Source organism: Carettochelys insculpta, chromosome 2 (genome assembly GCF_033958435.1).
Source record: "Carettochelys insculpta isolate YL-2023 chromosome 2, ASM3395843v1, whole genome shotgun sequence".
NCBI lineage: Eukaryota > Metazoa > Chordata > Testudines > Carettochelyidae > Carettochelys > Carettochelys insculpta.
Window position 1 is genome coordinate 241902581 of NC_134138.1, and position 24593 is coordinate 241927173.

The 24593-nt window shown below is 42.9% G+C and overlaps 1 protein-coding gene across 1 annotated transcript in view; it reads left to right on the plus strand.

Moving 5' to 3' along the window:
* Positions 1 to 24593, plus strand: part of MALRD1 (MAM and LDL receptor class A domain containing 1) — a 532671-nt gene that overhangs the window by 23833 nt on the left and 484245 nt on the right. Inside the window, exons 2-3 of the mRNA XM_074985504.1 lie at positions 8079 to 8297; positions 14917 to 15057. Of these exons, the coding sequence (XP_074841605.1) occupies positions 8079 to 8297; positions 14917 to 15057 (360 nt within the window). The remainder of the gene's footprint in view (positions 1 to 8078; positions 8298 to 14916; positions 15058 to 24593) is intronic.

The window sequence follows — 24593 nt, forward strand, 5'->3', positions numbered from 1 at the left end:
GAGTCCTTATAAGGGGCCAGGTAATTGATGTCCTGGTTCAAACCATGTGTTAACGTGTCGAATTTGAATATAAAAGAGAGTTCCACCCTCTCTCTTTGCAGGAGAATGTTAAAATTCCTTTTCAGTAAAACACAGACTTTCAGGTCATTAACAGAAGGCCCACTCCATTAAAGTGCAGGCTGACAGGTTTGCGAATTAAGATTTTTTTTATGTCTGCTTTGTGTCCATTTATTCTTTGTAGAAGAGTGTTTACCATTTGCCCTATGTGCATAGTATGTGGGCATTGTTGGCACATGATGGCATATATGATGTTAGCTGAGGAAAATGAGAATGTGCCTGTGATTCTGAGAGTAACCTGGTTCAGTCCAGTGATGGTATGTCAGTGTAATCAAGGTTCCCAGCTAGCGGTAGTAGCAGAGGGTCTGGATGCTGAAGGCAGGCAGAGCCCTCAGCATGATCAGTAGGTGAAGTCTCAATGGAACTGATGCAGATTTTGGATCCAGGCATGAGAACACTTTACTTGAGCATGAGTGGGGGTTTTTCTAGGGAAAGAGCAACAGTTCGAGGGAGATTTGTCCATGGATAAACTGATGGCTCAAGGGAGTATAGTGTAGGGAATGTGGCAGAAGGAATGCAGTGCTGCTGAAGGCTGGGAGGAATGAGTCTCCCAGAGGTCATCTGCATGAGAATGCAAAAGGTGTGCATGTGTGATACCTTTTCAGGCAAAGCCTAATGGGTAGCAAGTAAGCCATGAGATTTGGTCTATTGTAAACATGTAGTTGTAAAATCACAATTTAAGCTGACACTTAATGTGGGAGTTGTGACATCTCACCAATGCTCTGGGTTGTTGTGGGGGACAGGGCAGTCGCCTTAGCTGTGTAAGACATTGATTACACAGGGCTCCCTGGTTTAAAGCATTGTGAGAGAAGCAAGGGGAGGGGTACTGGTTGAGCCAGCTTGCTGAGTGCCTTGGCCCTGCCTATGCCTTGGTCATATAGCTATAAGCCTGGCTTGACTAACCCTCCCCACCTGTTAAAAGATAGAGCTGGATATCAGGGTGTTTGTGAAACCCCACACTAGAGATACCAAGAGTTGAAATCACAGAGTGGCAGCTGAGGCCACACAGAGCTGAAATCACTGGGTTCTGCCTTAGGGCAGTCCCAAGCAGTGGGGTTAGGACCGGCGGACAACAGCAGGACCAGTGGGCGGCCGGTAGGAGCGGCGGCGGCGGTAGACGACGGTGGGCGGCCGCTAGGAGCGGCGGCAGTGGTAGACGACGGCGACCGGCCGGTAGGAGCGGCAGCAGATGACGGCGACCAGCGGGCGGCCGGTAGGAGCGGCGGCGGACGACGGCGACTGGCAGACGGCTGGTGACAGCAAGGGGAGGCTACAGACAAGTGGACAGCTAGTATTGCCCTGGTGATGTATCTGTGGGCTTTGAGTTTGGGACTGCACCGCAGAGGGTACACCCCATAACTGTGTGTGTATGGAAAAGGGCCAAGAGCCCCAGCAAAAGACTGGGTTCTACTGCATATGGGGATGGTATCTGGGTAAAAGGGGTTTTGTCTCTTCTGTGCTGAGATATACTGCATCTGTCGCTGTAACCTTGGGGTAGGTTACGGTCATTAAACAAGCCATTTCTATCTCAGACTCTGTGCTTGTGGGGGGGTGGGGGGAGAACTGCCTTACAGGCACCCAGCACGGGGGGTGAAATTGTCCCAGGCCACTGGGTGGGGGCTCGAGCCGGTTGATTGTATCCTTGATAGGAAAACCCCACAAGAGTTGAACCCGGCCCTTCTGGCAGGCATCTGGCGTTAACAGAAGGGTTACAATAGCAAAATTGCTTTGTTCAGGTTGGAACTGATCGTTCCTGGCTATGGGTGATGTTCCTTCAAGGAAGCTGCAATTAGGCAGCTTCAGTATTTTGGATACCAATAAAAGACTTATTGCTGGAATTGGCTAACTACTGAGCTAGGGGTTTGCAGCCATGGGTTCATTAGTATACGGAGCAGAGGTTCCCTATAATACAGAGCTTTTCTGGTCCAGAGTTCAGTATGGTTCTTGCTTTGGAATCTCTGTTTTTTCCATTTTGTGTGCTACTGGAAATGTCTCCTTGTTCTGTCTTTATAGCAAATGAGTCTAGGTGAGTTTTCTGAATCCTGTCACCCTTGTCCAGGGGGGCTTAGGTATGTCTCCACTGCCTTTTCATTGCTTCTTGTAAACCTTCCTTCTCATCGGTTTGGTTCAAGTGGAGGCTGGGGTAGGGTGTGTGGAGATCTTTCATCAGTCAGGCTAGAAGCTGTGCCCTGGTTCCCCAAGAATACAGAGCTTGTGGGTAATAACTAGCATGTGTTAATGTAATGTGTGTAATAGGACTACATTACAGCACACAAGGGTTGTTCTTGTGCAGGTCAATGGGACTCACGTGGGTCATTTAGTGAGCAATGTGCTAGTGCATTCTAGAATTTACACCACTCCAACGCTACTGCAGACTAAGGCTCCAGGTAGACAACCTCACAGATTTAACATCCGATATACTTTGGGGAGCTGAATCCATGGGCAAAGCTTAATCCATATCCAACTCAGAGAAGATGTTGAGAACCTATATTACTTCCTAGATAAGGAAATTAATATAGTACTATAAACTCAAATGCAACACTTGTGAAGTACAATAAACCTATTGGAATCAGTAACAGTAGGGTATTAAAACTGTAGCTAGCTCTGTTGTAGTTGTATACTTGCCAATAGTTCCTTTATGCTGATGCTTAGAGAGCTGCTCCAGTGTTGTTTCACTGAAATTCTAAAAGATGTAACTTCACAGTCTGGCTTCACATTGGTGAGTGCCCTTTTTTCCAGACCAGTCTTCCTTAGCATGATGCAGTTCAAGGAGGAACCCAAGGACTGTTTCAGAAAACTTTGGCAAATCAGAATAGAGCACCTACCTTTATCTCCTGTCCTCTGATCACTCTAATTTTCAATTCATCCAGCAGATCAGAATGGTTGGCCAGCCACCCTGACTATTTAAATTTTCCATTTGTATAGTGGAGGAGAAGAAATAACCATTGACATAATACTGCTGCTATCAGCTTTGTTATACGCTCCCTTCCTTGGTTCTCCTCAGCTGCTTTTCAGTGAACAACTGATTTTGTGGCACAAGGCCATTCATTTTACTGCAGTATATACGTGACTGACAGACTGATTTTGAAAAGTGTATAGGCTTTTTTTCATGTGAAGAAATTTCACAAAGCATAAATGCAAAATTGGTCCTAACAATGAAGGGCTAGCTCCTCTGTAGGAAGAGCACCTTGTGCAGCTCGGAAAGGAGCCCCCAAATGGTACAAGGTCACTTTTTCATTTGAGTGCTGACATAGCTGTGTGCAAGGTTAGGTCTCCTGCTTCGAGGCTCCAGCAGCTCTAAGTTACACCAGCTGTTAATGCCCGCTAGGGCAGTTCTTAATTTGTAATGAGAGAGATGCCTGGGGTCAAGCAATTATTTACTTTCAGAGCTAATGCAGCAGACACAGAGATGACAGACCTGTAAACTGCCAGGCCTAGGCGTGCAAACCCTGGCAAAAATGAAGCACTGTGGAAGGAATGGAAACTATCCCCAAATCCTTCAGCATAAGGGCAGCTGTGGTCATGTGCCATACGTCAACTAAAGGGAGAGCTGCTTTTTTGAGCTTGATGATCTTCCAGAAGCACAATGGCCAGTAACCAAAGCTGTCAGAGTGCGGGGGGAAACGGGGTGAGGCTAAAGCCCTTTGTACCTGGATGTTGCTTGCTCTCCTTCCTCTTCATCTCACTATTCCAGAGCTAGAGGAATGGACACAGCATGTCCGTTCTCACTCTCATTACTGGCTGGTTTTGGGAAGGTGCAGAGGGGTGAGGGGTGGAAGCTGTGTACTTTCATTTCATTCCCTGATAGTGAGAAGAAGGGGAAGAAAAGCAATCAGAATCCCTGCCCTTGCGAAATGGTTTCCTTGAGTGAGCTCTAAAAGTGGGAGGTCATTGAGGGGCAGTGAGGTGGCTGTTCAACTAGTCACACTATAAACCTAGGCTGTGAAGAGACCAACTTGGGTTCTTACTTTGGATATTTCAATGTTTGTTGAAAACTGGATGTATGACTGTGACTGCAGATAGTATTTCTCCACTAATATTCATAGAATCATAGGGCTGGAAGGGACCTCAGGAGGTCATCTTGTCCAGCCCCCTACTTTAAGCAGAATCAACCCCCACTAAGTCATCCCAGCCAGGACCTTATCAAGTCGGGACTTAAAAACCTCGAGGGATGGAGAATCCATCACCTCTCTAGGCAACACATTCCAATGCTTCACAACCCTCCTGGTGAAGTAGTTTTTCCTAATATCCAACCTACACCTCTCCCTCTTCAGCTTCAGCCCATTACTCCTTGTTCTGCTGTCTGACACCACTGAGAACAGTTTGCCACCCTCCTCTTTAGAGCGCCCCTTCAGGAAGTTGAAGGCTGCTATTAAATCACCCCTAAGTCTTCTCTTCTGTAAACTAAGCCAGCCCAACTTCCTCAGCCTATCCTCAGAGGTCTTGTGCTCCAGACCCTTAATCATTTTTTGTTGCCCTTTGCTGAAACTGCTCCAGTACATCCACAACCTTTTTATACTGGGGGGCCCAAAACTGGGGACAATATTCCAGATGTGGCCTCACCAGTGCCAAATAGAGGGGAACAATGACTTCTCTAGATCTGCTCAAAATACTCCTCCTAATGCACCCTAGTAAGCTGTTAGCCTTCTTGGCTACAAGGACATACTGTTTCCACGTATCCACCCTTTCATTCACCATAGCCCCTTGGTCCCTTTCTGTCATACTGCTGCTGAGTCAGTCAGTCCCCAGCCTATAACAATGCTTGGGATTCTTCCGCCCCAGGTGCAGGACTGTACATTTCTCCTTATTCAACCACATCAGATTTCGTTTGGCACAGTCCTCCAATTTATCTAGGTCACTGGATTCTCTTTCTACCCTCTAATGTATTTACCTCTCCCCCTAGTTTTGTTTCCTCTGCAAACTTGCTGAGGGTGCAATCCCATCCCTCATCCAGGTCATTAATAAAGACGTTGAACAAAACCAGCCCCAGAACCGAGCCTTGTGGCACTCCACTTGAAACCGACCACCATCCAGATATTGAGCCATTGGCCACTACCCTTTGGGCCCAACAGCCAAGCCAGCTTTCTATCCATCTTATAGTCCAAGGATCCAATCCGTATTTCCATAACTTATGGACAAGAATGTTGTGGGACACCGTATCAAAAGCTTTGCTGAAGCCAAGGTAAGTCACTTCCACTGACTTCCACATGTCCACAGAGCCTGTTAGCTCTTCATAGAAGCTATAAGATTGATCAGGCACAACTTGCCCCTGGTGAATCCATGTTGGCTATTTTTGATCACTTTCCCCTCTTCCAAGTGCTCCAAAATGGATTCCTTGAGGATTCCCTACATTATTTTCCAAGGGATTGAGGTAAGGCTGACCGGTCTGTAGTTCCCTGAATTGTCCTTCTTTCCTTTTTCACATATGGGCACTACGTTTGCCTTTTTCCAGTCATCTGGTATCTCCCCTGTGCTCCAAGAGTCTTCAAAGATAATGGCCAAAGGTTCAGCAATGACATCTGCCAATTCCCTCAGTACCCTTAGGTTCATTAACTATTCAGTCATTCTCCTCAGCGATGGCTGGTGCCCATTTGGGAAAGAAATGGCTTGTAAAGTGGTAAAAGATTTTCAATGTGAAAATAATTTTGTCTTCAAACAGAACAAACTCCCCTGGCATTTTGTCATTTGGGATGTCAGGCTATTAGGTTGAATTATGTTGAACACATTATACAGTTTCTTGACTCATTTAAATGATGAATACTTAAGATAGCATATTGTGTGTTACCTGCTGAAAATAGCTGTATCTCTTGTGGCAGAACACTTTATGACTTAGCAGCTGTGATTAAATAGTAAGAAGTTAGAGAAATGTTTGTGTAGAATGTTATAAACCTGTTAAGTCAAGAAGAGCTGAAGACAACCCCATTGTTTTAAAAATGGTCAGAGTGATAGCTCTTCAGCTAGAGCTTTGTTTTTGAGGTGAGACTGTGTAGTAAGAAGGTTACCAAACTGTGGCCTTCAGAGCATTGCTGTTGACCACAGAGCTGGTTGGTCCTGGCTTATAATTCTTCTTGTCTCTAAGTGCTAGCTCACATTTAATTTCTCCCCACCCTCACCGCACCAACCACTCACGTTAACTTTTTTCTGTTGCTTTCCACATAAATACTTTCAATAAATAAACATCACCATGAGGATACTGTTTGGCTACTAAGGGGAACCAGTGGAACCAAGAAATGGTCCACCTAAAAAAGCCTGTGTGTATAAAAATTTGAGAAAAGGCGGATGAGGTAATAGCTTTTATTGGACCAAATTCTTTCGGTGAGGGTGAGAGAGAGAGAGAGAGAGAGAGGGAGACTTTCGAGCTTACCCAGAGCTCTTGAGGTGAGAAGACTCCTTGCTGGAGCTGAATTACCTGTATTATCCCAGTGATGAAACATTTACCCCTCCATAGAATCTGATATCACTGCCCTTTTGTTAAATCTCTGCACAGATTACAGACAGTCAACTCCTTAGTCAGACCTGATTTCTAAAGGCTCTGGGGAGGATGCAGGCAATTTGGCTTTGGCTATGAATGACTTGAATTTTATATTTTTGGGCTTGGTGACTTCTGCAGAAGGGAATAGTGAACTGTGGGAGCAAATCAACTAGCTGCTGCAGAAACAAGGTTAATTGAACTTCTTTTTATAATGCAGAATGTTATTTAGGCACATTTGTTGAGGTGATATTGATGTAGGTCTTATTTGGGCCATGTACAGCCAGTCCAGTACTGGGAATGAGGCAGAGCTGCCCTGTCCCCAGGAAAGCATACACACAGCTGCACCACTTCATGAGGTGCACCTTACTTTCTTACCCTCCCCCAGTAGCTGTCCAGCTCCACTGGACAGCACATAGAGGCAGCAGAGTCACACGTAACCCTCATCTTTATGCCTTGATGTTCCTGGGGCCGCGATTATGCCTGATCCTTACATGCATGAGTGGAAAAAAACTTGATTTCTTGCTATTTATAGGGTCATCTTGTTTGTTGTTGGCAAATATTCAAATATCTTTAGGCATTTATAAAAATGGTCACAGATCCTGAAGATCGGTAATATTAATACTCATGATGATCTATTCAGAAGGGTGTAGTGAAAGCATATTACTTATTAGTTATTCTCTTGAGTTCATTCAGTCCAGGGGCAGAAACAATGACATACAATTAAGGGGACTAAATAAACATGATACTTAGTTAGCAACTAAAGTGAGCTCTATATGCAAAATGTAGGCGCACACTTGTTCAAATGATCTATCTGGAGAATACCTGTGAATACACTGTATGTTTGCACCAATCAGAAATGATTCAGAAACAGAAAGACAAAAAAACAAAACAACCCCAAAATACTTCAGTTGATAACCATCATTTGAGCTCATAAGGATGCATGTACAAGTAAGCCCAGGAAACTGCATGATAAGTGGGTAGGGTACAGAAATTCTCATTCTGCATAGATCAGTCACTTGCCATCACTTTGATATTAAAATCAATGATGAATTTATTTGCCACTTCTCTATAGCTCAGGCATAATGCTCTTAATAAATTACTTATATGTCAGCGTTGCTGCCAGATTTCTTCAAGAAAAGGCACAACAGCTTTCAGGGAGGTTGCTAAGTGTCTGATTATCCTATGTGTACTTAGGTTGTTTACCTACCAGAAATTTTTGCCTGTCATCAAGCAATAATTCCAATCAATGAGTTAATGATATACATGTGGTTAGCATAGCAGTGCAACAAAACAAGCCCACTAGTCATAAAAACTGATGCAAACCAGTTACATATTTTCCAAGGACACACCTCTATGCAGTTCAAAAGTAACTGCTTCACACAGACCATATTTTGTTAGAGTAGTAAACGCTAAACACATGCAAGTCTAGAAAATTAAGTTTTAAAATAACACGTGTAAGCATGGCTTTTTACAAACCCTTCTTGATCAGTACTAGACTGCTGTGAGAGCTCTCTTCGAATTGGAGCCTGGATGGTAGCAGACCAAATGAGCAAAGCCAGCTTCTTTTGTGTCTGGTGTTGTCTCAATCTTGTAATTGTTCAGCCAGCCACAGAAGATGACTTCCCATGTGGCAATGGATCATCTGTTCCACCAGAGGAAGTGTGCAACTTCACCAAGCAGTGTGGAGACAGCACTGATGAAAACCCATGTAAGTAGTTCTCAGTGGGCTTCATCAGAAGTGAAGTACAGGTGTTCTTTGGAATACAGTTTGATAGTTGTACAGTACTTCTAAAATAACTAGCAGTGAATAGAAGGGCACAGAATTTGATTTTGGATTAAATTTAATTGAACTGTACTTTTTAAAGTCATCTGTTTTCTTTTACCCAAATGTTACCTTCCTAAATTTTAGTTGCTATCCAAATCTGTATGTCATGAATGGATTTTTCTTATTCATGATGCCTATGTCTACACTAGCCCCAAACTTCAAAATGGCCATGCAAATGGCCATTTCAAAGTTTACTTATGAAGTGCTGAAATATATATTCAGCGCCTCATTAGCATGCGGGTGGCCGCAGCACTTCGAAATTGACGCGGCTCGTCCAGACAGGGCTCCTTTTCGAAAGGACCCCGCCTACTTTGAAGTCCCCTTATTCCCATCTGCTCATAGGAATAAAGGGGACTTCGAAGTAGGCGGGGTCCTTTTGAAAAGGAGCCGCGCAGCGGCGAGCTGCGTCAATTTCAAAGTGCCACAGCCACCCGCATGCTAATGAGGCGCTGAATATGTATTTCAGCGCTTCATTAGTAAACTTCGAAATGGCCATTTGCATGGCCATTTTGAAGTTTGGGCTAGTGTAGACATGGCCGATATTAGAACTGCTTCCCAACCCTACTTTCTATTATTTCACAACTGCTTATTTGAGTCAAGAGGACTTGTCTATAGCAGATGTCGGCACTTTGAACTTTGAAGCTTCAAACTTGCCGCAGGGGAAAATTAGCCTAATGAAGTGCTGCATGTTCACCGCAGCACTTCATTAGTAATCTCCCATGGGCCTGATTACCATGCTTCCTTCAAAGTTGGGGGCAAGTGTAGACACAGACAAAATGTGTTAAATGTTAACTAGATACAATCTATTTTCCCATTAGAATTCATATTTGTTTGAGAAAATTTGGTGAAAGAATTCTGGTAAAAATCTTTGTGGGTAAATGACAATTTAATAATGTTTTAGTTTTGTTTCAGTATGGGAATAGTGATCAAAGTAAAAGAGCTAGAGCTTGCTTGAAGGACTAAGTGAGCACACAAATTTTAAAACGTTACATACTTTATAGTTTTGGATTAATAACTTGAGATGTTGTCATGGTTTCTGAATGTGCCTGTGGTCAACTATCCCTAAGACAGCCATCCAAACAACTAAGATAAAGACATACACCAAGCTGGATGCAAATTACCTTCTTGAATTGAATTTACATCTGACATTCACCTTTCTTATGATCTTACGTTATATTGCAAATGTTATACAAGAATGCCTGATGCAAACAAAGCCTATTCTCTATAGACACTATTCCTAGAACACAAGGAGGAATTTGGATTTCCTGGATTTTGTTGTTTTAAATTTTCTATCATAGACTCCAGGAGAAGAAACAAACTTGAATTTAAATTAGAGTTGGAAAAGCCACGAAATTGGCAACCTAGATTTCAAACACCCAGCCCCAAGAATTTGGGAGCATCTGGAGCTGAGGATTTAAATCAGATTTGTCTGCCTGGGGGAGCAACTGGAGAAGTAATTAGTGTGTGAATTTAAAGTGCAATACTTATTCCTCATTACTGACACTTATTCCACACCAAAGTTCCTTTGTGTGGTAAAAGCTAAATTGCAGAAAGGGACTTCAACATGAAATTATGATGTCCACAATGACAGCTAGTACACCACAGTTGTTCTGGTCTATTGCCCTGTGTAGACAAGCCCCGAGAGTTAATGGCAAAATCAGATCTAGATCTGGGTTCTGATTTTGAAATAGAACCTTCTCATTATCCACTGAGAATCAGAACTGTTCAAATTCAGTGTTTTTGTCTGAGCTTGACTTTTGCGTGGGTCCCAAAACTGAACTCTGTTGTAAATGGGTGGAGCCCTGGGCTGATGCAGAGCTCTTCTGATTTAGTTTGGTCTCCATATGAATATAGGGCACTTATTATCATAGATCTGATTGTAGGTTTGGACCTGGAGCCTCAAATGTTTTACTTTTGTCACCAGTTTGTTCTCAGACTTTCTCCTTCACAGCTCAGCTATCTGTGCTTGACAAAGGGAGGGATAAATAATATATATATATATATATATATATATATATATATATATATATATATATATTTGTATTTAGAATCACCTTTAAGCTGTGAGCTTCTATTGCAAAATATTCACTGGGAGGAAAATGATAAACTGCTCTTTTAAAAATATATATTGCAGTCCCGAGATAGCACTCTTGTAAATGATATATATGTACATGGAATGTGTGCTGGCTACATTTTTAACTCTCCAAACACACACGAGGAGCCATTAAAAATATACACATTATTTTCACTGGAACTGACTTTCATTAAGATAGTATCTTATTATCAAAAGTTCTTACCCATGTAATGCAATGTCTCCCATTTGTACAAAGGATTATGAACATTAAACAGACAGATGAACTTGAGCTGTAGTTTGTCTCTCTGAAATTTGGACAGATTTTTTTAATTTAGGAATATTTTGAAAGATGTTTCGTTTATAACACTGTGAAACACAGAAAAATATGCTTTGAATCACCCACACATTTCTTCCTCTTCCCTTCTTCTCCCCAAGCAATAATTTTATTTGTGTAAAATTATCTTCCAGCAGATTAGACAATTTCAAGTTAGGTGCTCTGTGAAAATAAATAGAATTGATCTCTTAAAAAACAACCATTAGTGATCAAGAGTTTTAATTTTCAACAAAAGAACTATGCTGCTTATTGTAACTTGTTGAGTTTTTAATTTGGTTTATCAGCTATGGGAATTCTTCTGAGATAAGAGTGAGTGTGACTCAGTTGATTTCATATAACGAGGCAGCTGTACTCCAGCAGTGTTTCCAATAATGAACCATTCCTATGCTCTTCAGCCACTGAAAGATAAAACGCATTACCAAAGATGAAAATGGCAACAAATAATTAGCTACTGGCTCAGCTAATCTATACATTAATCTATACCACAAATGCCTAAGCCAGTATTGTCTGCTCCCACTTTTGTAGCTCATAATTAATCATTGTTTTGCATTCATGAGGGCACAAAGAGACATGCAACCTTACTACAGTTGAATTCAGTAGATGCAGCTGTGTTGAAACCTATTAACCAACTGTGGTTCCCTCCCTCTAATTACCCTCCAAATTCCATTGTGGACTAAAACTGGGATCGAGGGCCCTAGCTTCTACCCTCTTGTGGGTGGGTATGAGAGCAAAACCTGGACCCTGACAGAAGCCAGCCATGATCTATTCCCTTCCTTCTGCTGGAGTTAGAAGAGATCCCCTCACTGTGCGTGGTTGTGTTTGGTGGTAAATACCCAAGCAGACCATTGTATTCAAGGGACCTAAAATTAGACTATTGTTATTGCATCAGCCACACTAGAACTCATCTCAGGAGACAACAGCAATCAGCTTCAATATCTCTTACCCTCTTCCCATGCAGAGAGGAATTTACTCACTGCTTGAGGTCCTCCATGAAAATGTCCTACCCTGTACTGGATAGATGTACTCCGTCCTTTCTAAAAAGTATTTTTTTTTGAGTGGGGAAGCTGTTAAATTTAATTCCCTTGTGGGAATTATGCCCTTGTCACTTTTCTATGCTTGTCAGTAGATAGTCCCTTAGAAAGTACAATCCATCAGGGAAATATTTTAGTTCCTTTCCTTACTTTGCCTGTCATTGGCACTCCAGCTCATCTCTCCTGGTATTGTCGATGTCCAGTGAGGGCCTTTAGGTAGATATCCCTCAGCCACCTGATGGTGTTCAACATCATGTGTTGCTGCGTCAGCCTAGTGTGGTCCTGACCAATTCTGCATTTGTGCAACACTTGCTCATTACTGGGGTTCCCTGTAAGCAGGGCTCTGATGTTCTGCACATGATTTTGGATCTCAGGGTGTCAGCTCTGGGGGAGGCGGGTGTATATTTCCAGCTTTCAAGACTGGGTGTCGCAGAAGGACATGGTCTTGCTTTCAAAGGGAATGGTGACATCCACCATGACAATCTTTTTCTGGTCCTTGTTGGTGATCATGTGGGCTCGTAGTTGTCTGTCCATTTGGGGGCTGGCAAAGTTAATGGCCACCGTTCTTACTGGTGACAGGATGGCTCTGGTTAGGTGATGCAAAATGGTGTTATGACACAGCTGCCGAGCTCTGGAATAAGGTTTCTAGGTACACAAATTATGGGGTAGTACCCTAGTGGCATAGCTGCAGTTCCTGCATCATTTGTCCTGATTGCCATGGTGGCCGGCTCTTTTCAGCAGGACTCAGTTGAGTCAGGTCCAGATATCCACAGGGTAGTTTCCTTCCATGCCATCCTGTAACAGAATAACAAGCAATGTCTTTAGTAACACAAGTCCAGTCTGAGCTAATAGATCCACTGGAGGCAACTGTCAGATGTAAAACATTCTGCTTGCTGGTGCCCAATAGCTTGCATTTTGTGTTCTCCCTTCTCAACATGGCAGCCAATGTATCCGCCTCTCTTCTAAATGAACGAGAGCTGAAAATCATTTGAAACTTGATTCTTTTCTTCAAGATGCTGTGAATTGAAATCAAGTGAACAAATCACCATTATCATGGGCAAACAATGGCTTTAAAGTCAAAGGATGACTGCTCTTAATACCTTCATGGGGGAAGTACCCTCTTCACCACTCTCATTCAACACATTTTCCATACCCTGACAAAGCAGGCCTGGTTTTAACTCACAAGTCAAGATGAATTTTCTCTGATCCCATTGCAAGTTTCCCATGGCAACATTTTGCCAGTTTCATTGGTCTTCAAACCAGGAACTATTTCCTCCAATCTGAAAGTCTTCAGAAAGGAAGGCTGAAGTGCAAAACACTGCTTTAATGACACTTTTGCAAACGTGAGGAGTGCAAGGCCTAAATCCCTTATTATCTGAATATTATCATCTGCAGTCTGCCTATGATCCCTGTAAATAAGGCCAACCTTCTAGTCATCTGCAGTCCAAAAGTAAATACTTTTTGTTGTCTGAAGACAGTCAAAGTCTAACACAAATTGAATTTCCTTCAGTTCTGGGATGGACAATGTGTGAAGCATCCTATTGCTATAATTTTGTTGAAGTATAAATTCTGGGACTGGACTCATGCTTTCCCAATGAATATTATTACCATTTTGTTAAAAATCCAGTATTTAACACAGTGATACAAAAGACACTGAAGTTAAAAATATTTATGTTAAGTGGTTGTTTCTTGATGTTTAATCTTCTTTACTGTGTGAGAAAGTCGAGTCCTGATGTGACTAATAAAGTGTATTTATCAGAGTGGCAGCCAAGTTAGTCTGATGCATCTGATGAAGTGGGTCTTTGCCCACGGAAGCTTATGCTCCAAAATATCTGTTTGTTTCTAAGGTGCCACAGGACTTCTTGTTGAATGTGTATTTAAGCACTTGAAGTAAATGGTAACTTGATGATGTTTGAAGTATCTCCTAAGAAGAATTTTTATGCATACACAGTATTTTGTTAGCCTCCACAGTTTCCTGTACATAAATAGAGATGGGTGAAAATGCATATATGTGGGACCTTACATGTGGTGGGAAAAGGGCTTGTATTATATCTGAGGTAGTAAAAGAGGACATGAGATCCTCCAGGAGACAGACATTGACTTTTCTGTGCTCTTACCAATTGTGTCTGAACTGAAGTTTAGAAATTCTTTCTAACATGTTCTGGAAGGCACGTTAGGATATTTTTGGGTGCCTCATAACTCATAATTAAGGATAAGGCTTTGTCATGGTTATTTTGAGTAAAAGTCACAGACAAGTCACAGGCAGTAAATGAAAATTCAAGGAGCCCATGACCTATCCATGATTTTTGTTAAAGATAATTGTACAAGCCACCTGGCTGCAATCCCCGTTGCAGGACAGGGGTACACAGCCCTGGGTGCAGTCCCCAGCACAAGCTGTAGGTCAGGGGTTCGGGCTCCAGCCCCAGCCTTAACCCCAATCCAACTCTGGCTTCAGCTGCTGAAGAAGTTATGGAGGCCTGGAAAAGTCATGGAATCTGTGACTTCTACAAAAGAATTTTACTGTAAGATTACAGAGGGAGATATCTGACTTGAATTCATTTGCAAATTTGACACATACATCAGACCTTAACAGAGATCAACTAATTTACAAATTACACAGGCAATGTCCTCACCTTTGGTGTTCTCAGGAAGGGGACACATTCTACTCAACTTAATTTGCTTCATCTGATGGTCTTCCTACTGACAGGTAACCCTCCCCACTTTTTTTTCTTTCCTGCTTCCTTTGCCCTAACTCCCTGCTCTACAAACCTTGGATTCTAAATATGTACTTCAATCATTCGAGGAGGTGGGTCTTACCCAAGAAAGCTCATGACCTAATAAATTTGTTAGTCTCTAAGTTGCTACAGGACTGCTTCTTATTTGTGAAGCTACAGACTAACAGAGCTATTCCTCTGAGATGATCTCTGTAATTAAATTGTAGCCATAGTAATAACTAACAATTTACATCCACATTTTTGTCTATTTCTGTGGGTATTTATTGTGTTATGCATTTACGCAAACCTTTCCTGCATGCAGTTTCTGACAGCATTCCTCTTTGACTAGGTTCCTCTTATGAAACATGTGACTTTGAAACTGACCTGTGCAATATGATAGACGATGGTAACTTACAGACCGGATGGACTCGGACAAATGGCTTGACCAACATGGGATCTCCACATTCTGACCGCAAGGGGAATATAACTGGTAAAAGCTTCTAAGCCTAACCTTAACCAAGCCTTTATGAACTCCCACCTGTTTAATTTCACTGACTTAAAATACTCATATCATCTTGGATCAATTGCATTAAGCAACAACAACCGGCTTACGATTAGGTTCTATGAGGTAGTAATCTGTGTCCAGGGATGTTTAGCAATGTGTTTGTAGTCACATTGTCTCTAACATATTAAGAGAATCACACGCAAAAGTGTATGCCTATTTAGCCCTTCCTAATGAGCAATTAGTTATATAATTAGTCACTCGATGTGCAATAAACACACTTGCATGCATTTTCTGAAAGTATGGGCCTGATCATCAGATATTCATACTACTGGGTGGTTCCTAGCAAGCATGTCTGTGATACATGTAGTGGCAGTCTTCAGCTTTGGGAGGTTCCATGGACAATTACTAAAGTTTCCAAAGGAGTCTGTACCCCATCTGACATGTTTAGGGTCCATATTTTTTTTAAAAAAGTTGAAAACTACTTGCCTATAGACAATCATAATCATACTTGGACCTGATGGGAGCTGGCCATCTTTCATTTGGTATAAATGAGGGAACAATGACATTTCCATTGTTTTGTGATTGCTGAAAAAATGGAAATTGCCCCCTACCAGAGGAGACTGAATTCAGATGCAGGGGTTGGGGATTACTAGATGCAGTTGTGTATGCCTTTGTATCAGAAGCAGCCAGAAATTGGGCAAAGAATGCAGCACACCACCAGAAGAGAGCAAAAGAAGCATTTGTAGTGAATCCCTGAGGGAAAGCCATGACAGACAATTTCTTGTGTGGCCTACTGGTTGAAAAGACAGTCTTGGAAACTACATGCTGCGGTTTGATCCCACAGAAACAGGACTTCACATGTCATTTTTGTAAATAAACAGGATTGTATCAAAATGTAATTAAATTACCAATTTCTCTTCCTAATGCAAACAGGCTACAAGACCTCAAATATTGGCTAACTATTTGGGCCAAAAAGGGTGACATTAATATAGCAATTAAAACATGTCTTAAACCAATCTTAATGATGGGTATGTGTTCACAGCAGTGCTGACAGAGAAGCTTGGAAAGTTCTGATTTTTGGAGATACTGCTAGTTGTGAGATCTGTCCAATTACAAACCAGCCAATACAGGTTAAACCTCTCTCATCCTGAGCCCTGAGGACCTGTCCAATGCTGAATGACAGAAATTGCTGGCCTGTGGGAGGTAAATATTGTCTAGCAGCATTACCAACACTTCCACTGCTTACTGGGCTCTTAAACTACATCTGCACTATGAGATAAATTTGATTTTTTTTAATAAATTCAATTTTTGACCTTGTTATTATGAATTTGAATTAAGCGTCAACAAAGCTTCTTGAAATTTGAACCACCTTTTTTCCATGTTGAGTTTCCATGTCCCCATTGCTCTGTGCAAGTTCGACAGCGGGAGCAGTGCGTTGTGGGTACCCATCCCACAGTGCCTTAGCCCAAGTTGCTTGTGAGTGTTCCATGTTTGAATCCCAGAATGCAAAGCACTGTCCCAGAATTCAGAGCACCAGTAACCGCATGAAAATGAACCAGAGACTGCATCATTTCCTGCTGCAGCATTCCAGTGCAAGTATGAATCCCCAAATGCTTCAACTCATAGCACGCATAGTTTTGGCAACCACACTAGCCATCATGAATTTTGCCCTCAATTACAAAGCTCAGTGATGGTTCAGTATCAGTGATGATGACAATGACAATGGTCCAAAAAATCACAGCTGCTGGCTGCCCTGGATGCATTGGTGACAGCGGAGCAGTGATTTTTGGACTTGTGAGATGAGGACACACTGGTGAGACCACATCGTTTAGGAGTCCTAAGATGACCAGCAGTGGGTTCAGAACTTTCGCATGCACAAGTCCGCTTTTAAGGAACTTTGTGGTGCACTGGCACCCGCCCTGAAAGACAGACACACAAGAATGATACTGGTTTTAACAGTTCAGAAGTGAGTGGCCATTGCACTGTGGAAGTTTGCAATGTCTGACAGTTACCAGTCAGTGACAAATCAATTCGGGGTGGACAGATCTACAGTGCGGTCTGTGGTGATTCAGGTGGCCCATAATATCTGTTGGTATCTCCTCAGGAAGACCGTGATCCTTGGAGATTACAGGCAATAGTGGATGGCTTTGTTGTCCATGGGTTTCCTAACTGCAGTGTGGCAACAGACAGCATGCACATCCCCATCATGGCCCTGGACAACCTGGCCTCTGAATATATAAACCAAAAGGGGTACTTCTGTTCTTGCTGTGTGACCAAAAGCCTGGAAAATTTGCTAAAATGGTGTGTGGCACCATGACATGAGATCACTACCATGGCAAGGTGTGCTACCGTGGAAGCTGTAACAAGTCAGGACTGCCCAAGAATCTCATGGAAAAAAACACATGAGAGTGCCTGGATGAGTCCTTTGAGGAGATGTCTAAAAAGGAGAAGTGCTCCATCCCAAAAAGCATTAACACACTGTTCAGAGGGGCACAGAACTGTAGCAAACCTCTACCTATACCCAACCCTATACCAACCCACAACCCTCCTCTCACATGCAGAATAAATATTCACCCAAATAGCTTGGTCCAGGGATTTTGTGGATCGGCGTGGAAGTGACCAACATTGAGGGGACTGCCATGGAGGGGACTGTTTCCAGGCCTACAGTGAAGAGCTACAGGCTGTTGGGAATAACTTCCTTGGTCCCCTGCTCATTGCTCACTTCCTCCTCTCCTTTGCCCTCTTCCTCTGGGGCAACTAGCTCTTCTGGGCTCACACTTTACTCCACACCAGTGGCTCCACAAGTGTTGTAATTAAGACCGGGCTCCACGGTGGGGTTGATCCCCATAAGCATGTGCTGCTGTTGATAATAGCAGCAGGTCCATGGAGCTGCCCCTGACCACTGGTTGGCTTCCCAGACTTTTTGATAGGCCTGCGGGACTTCTTTAATGTTCACCTGACATTGCATAGAGTCTCAGGAGTAACCTCGGGTGGTCAAGGTGTGCAACATCTGCTCATAGGTTGTCACATTTCTCTTGGCCACTCAAAGCCTCTTCATTACCAACTGGTCTCCCAAATTGCAAGAAGATCTAGAATCTCCTGGTGGGTCTATGCTAGGGCTCTCTTGCGAGCCTGAGAAGTGCTAGGCAGATCACTACCCTGACTGCTCATGATTGCAGTAGATGGCTAACGATGCAATTGCTAATGATGCGGAGCAATGTCTACTGATGCAGTGCTATGCAATGGGCTAAGGAATTTTTTCATTATGGGCGCCCTTTATATTTACAGGGCTGGGCACTGCTTAATTCCAATTCAATCAAAAATTTGTGGTCTTTCTGTGACCACCTTCCTGAGCACCTGGATGGAGAGCAGTACAGAAGGAAGCAGCCATACGTGGAGCCTTGCATGTAACTTTGTTCGATACATACAGGACATTTGTGAAGGTCAATAAACTCAAATTAACAATGTGGCACTTCCACACTGGATGCTATTCTATATTTTAAATTTGGAATTGATGCTATACTTGTCCTGTAATATCAACATTTTGTTATTGGTATTACAGCTTAGTAAATTGAGCTAATAGTATTAACAGTAAAGACAGAGATGTTTTAATATCAAGTTAATGCTTTTAAATTTGATTTTATCTCATAGTGTAGACACAGCCTTAGAAGATATTTAGGCGTAAATTACAGCCAAGTGGCAGCACAGAAGACAACCAGCAAAGGTGGCTGTAAACAAGCTTCATGGGACTGTGGGAAACTTGGCTACAGCCACGATAAGTGATCATCTAGCTAACTAAAATCATGCTGGATTACGGACGTTGCTGGATTAGAGACTGCTGGATTAGAGAGGTTCAGCCTGTACCACCAATTCATTTCTCATAGGCCAAAATAGTTTTCAGAAAATAACAGTGCTGCATATGGCCATTACTCTCAGGTTCTATATGAAAATTATTGACGTAGCGGTGAATAAATGAAACTTTTCTTTTTTGAAATCTGCAGGATGAAAATTTCAAAATAATTTTCAATTTTTTCACGGAAAGTAATCACTACTTTTCAACAAGCTCATATTCCATAGTGCAGGGCCATCCACTAAAATGCTACAAACCCAGGAATCAATCTAGAAACTCATTACCATGCATGCAGGCCCATTAACTTCAATAGGGCTATGCAGTACAGGAGTAAGAACTACTGGACTGGGTTTCAAAGGAAGCAGAAGAAGCACATTATTTTTGAAAATAAGCCATATTTTGCATAAATATTGGGTTGTGTAGTGGTTGGCTCAAATGCGCCAGATGATATGAAGCACCACATCAGTAGACCTGTTTTTTATTTCAAGGAACCAAATCATGAAGTGCAGGGGTCCCTGAGGCTGTTAGGCTGCCAGCAGGTCTCCATGCCCCAGTAGGCTCCCAAACTTGGGGCTGCCAGGGTTCCCCCATCCCCAGCTTGGGTCCCTGTGGCTGGAGCTACCAGCAGGGATCTGCGCCCCACCCAGATTCCCTTGGAGTGGCTGCAGCAGTTCCACCAGCTGGGGTCCCACAGCTTCTATCTGGTCCAGCAGCATCCATTGTCCTGCTGAATGAGTGATGTTGCTGGACAAAAAGTGCCAGATAAGGGAGTTTCAACCTGTATGCTCTAGCTAGGAAGCAGAATTCTGAAGGAGGTGACATTTCAAAAGGACCTTAAAGTGTAAGCCTCATGGACAGCCTTGCAGAGCAATCATATCTGTATATGGCAAAAACCTAGATAGCTGCAGTGATGGCTACATCTAAAAGAGAAAATTGCAATGACCAGCAGGAGAAAAAGATTCTGATGTTTCTAGGGCCATGTCTACACGTGCACGCTACTTCGAAGTAGCAGCGCCAACTTCAAAATAGCGCCCGTCACGGCTACACGTGTTGGGCGCTATTTCGAAGTTGAAATCGACGTTAGGTGGCAAGACGTCGAAGTCGCTAACCCCATGAGGGGATGGGAATAGCGCCCTACTTCGAAGTTGAATGTCGAAGTAGGGCACGTGTAGACGATCTGCGTCCCGCAACATCGAAATAGTGGGGTCCGCCATGGCGGCCATCAGCTGAGGGGTTGAGAGATGCTCTCTCTCCAGCCCCTGCGGGGCTCTATGGTCACCGTGTGCAGCAGCCCGTAGCCCAGGGCTTCTGGCTGCTGCTGCGGCAGCTGGGGATCCATGCTGCATGCACAGGGTCTGCAACCAGTTGTCGGCTCTGAGGATCTTGTGTTGTTTAGTGCAACTGTGTCTGGGAGGGGCCCTTTAAGGGAGCAGCTTGCTGTTGAGTCCGCCCTGTGACCCTGTCTGCAGCTGTTCCTGGCACCCTTATTTCGATGTATGCTACTTTGGTGTGTAGACGTTCCCTCGCAGCGCCTATTTCGATGTGGTGCTGCCCAACGTCGAAGTTGAACGTCGACGTTGCCAGCCCTGGAGGACGTGTAGACGTTATTCATCGAAATAGACTATTTCGATGTCGCTAAATCGAAATAAGCTATTTCGATGTAGCGTGCACGTGTAGACGTAGCCTAGATGTTCAGAATCAGCTGAAGACCCAAGAGAATCCATCAGTTCAAATTCTTAATGAGAAAAGGTGGACAGAGCCCTTCAACAGAAAAGATCACCTGTGCAATTTCTTTCAGGTGTTTCTTCTGGCCAGACAGCTTTATCCAAACTATGTGAGGTCTGCTATTCCACTACTATGTAAACCACAGGTTTGGCTAAACACTGCAAATCTTGAATCACTGCATAGTGTTTGCATTACAGCTCAAACAGACAATCTGCTACATAGTTGCATGGGCAGAAATGGCAATAGTATCCGGCCCTCTGATTCCTGTTTTTTGCTAATCTAAGGAGAGAGAAGTCAAAGTGTAATCTTCCATTTGCTGTACATAGTGGGTCAGATTGTCTAGGGGGTTTGAATGCTTACAGTAACTTTTCAGGCTTGTGGATTTTCCCACACAAAGGCTACGTCTACACGTGCATGCTACATCGAAATAAGCTATTTCAATGAATAGCATCCACACGTCCTCCAGGGCTGGCAACGTCGACATTCAGCATCAACGTTGGGCAGCACCACATCGAAATAGGCGCTGCGAGGGAACGTCTACATGCCAAAGTAGCACACATCGAAATAATGGTGCCAGGAACAGCTGCAGACAGGGTCACAGGGTGGACTCAACAGCAAGCCACTCCCTTAAAGGGCCCCTCCCAGACACACTTGCACTAAACAGCACAAGATCCACAGAGCCAACAACTAGTTGCAGACCCTGTGCATGCAGCATGGATCCCCAGCTGCCGCAGCAGCAGCCAGAAGCCCTGGGCTAAGGGCTGCTGCACACGGTGACCATAGAGCCCCGCAGGGGCTGGAGAGAGAGTGTCTCTCAACCCCTCAGCTGATGGCCGCCATGGAGGACCCCGCTATTTTGATGTTGCAGGACGTGGATCGTCTACACGTTCCCTACTTCGACGTTGAATGTCGAAGTAGGGCGCTATTCCCATCGCCTCATGGGGTTAGCGACTTCAACGTCTCGCCACCTAACGTCGAAGTTAACTTCGAAATAGCACCCAACATGTGTAGCTGTGACGGGCGCTATTTCGAAGTTGGTGCTGCTACTTCGAAGTAGAGTGCACGTGTAGACGCGGCTAAAGTGACTTAACTTGCATTTACTTAGTAATTTGTTTTTCAATGGTTACTGGAGAAAGCATTTATGTGAGGAGAAAGGGGTTCCAGGGTGCACTGTGAAAGGAAGCAATTCTTGCCATTATACTTGATAGTAGCATAAGATCAAGGTTCACCAGGAAGAGTTGATTCCTGTGATGAGCTACATAATCATTTACTGGGACCTACTTAGCGTGAGATTTCTGTCTTCCTGGCTCTTACTACTCTGTGAAACTTTGGCAGTATAATGCAATGATCTTATTTTATGCTCCTGGTGTATGTACCAGGACCCTTTCACACTACCTTATTTTGTTTTAATGTACTTTTTAAACATCTCCTTAAGCTACAATTTAACACTGTGAAATGAACTGGAAAGTGAAACCTGATCTTGTTTGTTACTTTTAGATAAAAGATATTTAGATAGGGCTGGGTTTAACTGAGTGCCTTTAAAAGTTCATTAAAATGAGAATCTGGTAGAAATGACTAAACTCAGGCTTAGTGCTCCATTGACTCATCAGGTCATAGTCCATTGTGGGGGAGGAAGTGGCCACCTACAACTGCAGTTCCATGGAAGCTCTGGCAGGCACGAAGATACTTGGAGTGCAGGAGAAGTATAGCCATTCCTATGCTCCTTGACTGGCTGAGGGAAGAGCTTCATTGGGCAATAGAGGGAGGCTATATCACAGTTTACTCCCTCTTTGTCTGTCTTTTCTGTGCTATTGGTAAGACTAATTGTCCTTGTGTTCACGTGAATGCAGGAACTATGATTACACCTTTCTCCCTGTCTCCTAGGCGTTGAATGGAAAAGTTTCTTGACCATCTCTTTACATAAGAGGTCAAGCACATAAGGCCCAAAACTTGTAGGCAGATGCTGTTTAAATTTCTCAATACACAGTCATGACAGTGCATCATGTCATGTTTTGTTTGCTTGTGAGAATAGAACCTATCAGCAACAGAAATATACAAGAAACATTCTTAAATCAAAAGGTGACTTGGGTAGCACACTTTGTGACCATGCTCAGCTTTTCACAATGGTGCACCTCCACACTTCCTCTAAAAAGGTCAGTGTTCGTAGAGTCCCATTTGGGCCCACAATGACTTATCATTATAGCAAAGGTTGCACTGGAGCACAAAACAGAGCCTCCTCTTGATATATATCTATATCTATATCTATATATCATATTCATGAACACTTTTTCCTTAATTATCTTGACTTGTAACTGTACAGTGTATAGGCAATTTTCTTCATTCTTGATATGGGAAATCCATTTTATAATTATGATTTAAACTTTTTGATTAATTCACTTTTTCTGAGTTAATCTTGGCTGTCCCCTAGCTTTTTTATACTTATTGAGTAATCAGTCTGTTTATGTATGAGATGTTTTGGAAGCCTATTTTTGAAAATCAATGGGGGTATTAAGAGGTGTATTGTATCAATTTATAAAGTCAGCAAAAGCTCGATGCCCAGTAATTACAAGCAAGATATAGTAACTACAAACCAAAATAAGTAGCCTAAAAGATCTGTAAAAAGTATGTTATTAAAGGAACCAGTAGAAAATAGAGTTTATATTGTTTTAAATTTTTTTAATGAAACAAACAGGAAAACAATGATTACTAGAGTCAGAGACTTCAGAAATGTCATCTTTACTTTCTCTACTTCTCATGCTTTGAGAGCAAAATTGAAATAATACATATAATCTATGCAATATACATTATATAAGTGTGTATGTATGCTTGGGAAACCACTATAGATATAGTATCAAAACAAAAAGCAGTCAAGTAGCACTTTAAAGACTAGCAAAATGGTTTATTAGGTGAGCTTTCGTGGGACAGACCCACTTCTTCAGACCATAACCAGACCAGAACAGACTCAATATTTAAGGCACAGGAACCAAAAACAGTAAGCAAGAAGGACAAATCGGAAAAAGATAATCAAGGTGAGCAAATCAGAGAGTGGAGGGGTGGGGGGGAAGGTTAAGAATTAGATTGAGCCAAGTGTGCAGAGAAGCCCCTATAGTGACTCAGAAAGTTCCCATCACGATTTAAACCATGTGTTAATGTGCCGAATTTGAATATAAAAGCCAGCTCGGCTGTTTCCCTTTCCAAAACAGTGCGATAATTCCTTTTCAGTAACACATATACCTTTAGGTCATTGACAGAATGCCCCATTCCATTAAAATGTTGACTAACTGGTTTGTGGATCTGGAGTGTTTTGATATCTGTTTTGTGCCCATTGACCCTTTGTCTAAGGGAGTTAGAAGTCTGTCCAATATACAAAGCATCTGGGCATTGTTGGCACATGATGGCATATAAGATGTTAGTAGAGGAGCATGAGAAAGTGCCCGTGATACTGTGTAACCTGGTTAGGTCCAGTGATGGTATTTCCAGAGAAGATATGTGGACAAAGCTGGCAGTGGGCTTTGTTGCAGGGAAAGGTTCCAGGACTGGTGTTCCTGGGGTATAGACTGTGGCTGTTAGTAAGGATCCTCATGAGGTTGGGAGGTTGTCTGTAGGAGAGAACAGGCATGTCACCCAGGGCCTTCTGGAGTGTGGCATCCTGATTAAGGATAGGTTGTAGGTCTTTAATAATTCGTTGCAGTGGTCTGAGTTGGGGGCTGGAGGTGATGACCAGTGGTGTTCTGTTCTTGGCTTTTTTGGGCCGATCTTGGAGTAGCTGGTCTCTGGGTATGCGTCTGGCCCTGTCGATTTGTTTTTTTATTTCTCCTGGTGGGTAATTCAGGTTTATGAATATTTGGTAAAGTTCTTGTAGTTTTTGGTCTCTGTCAGTTGGATCAGAGCAAATGCAATTGTACCTAAGTGCTTGACTGTAAACATTCGATCTAGTCACGTGTGC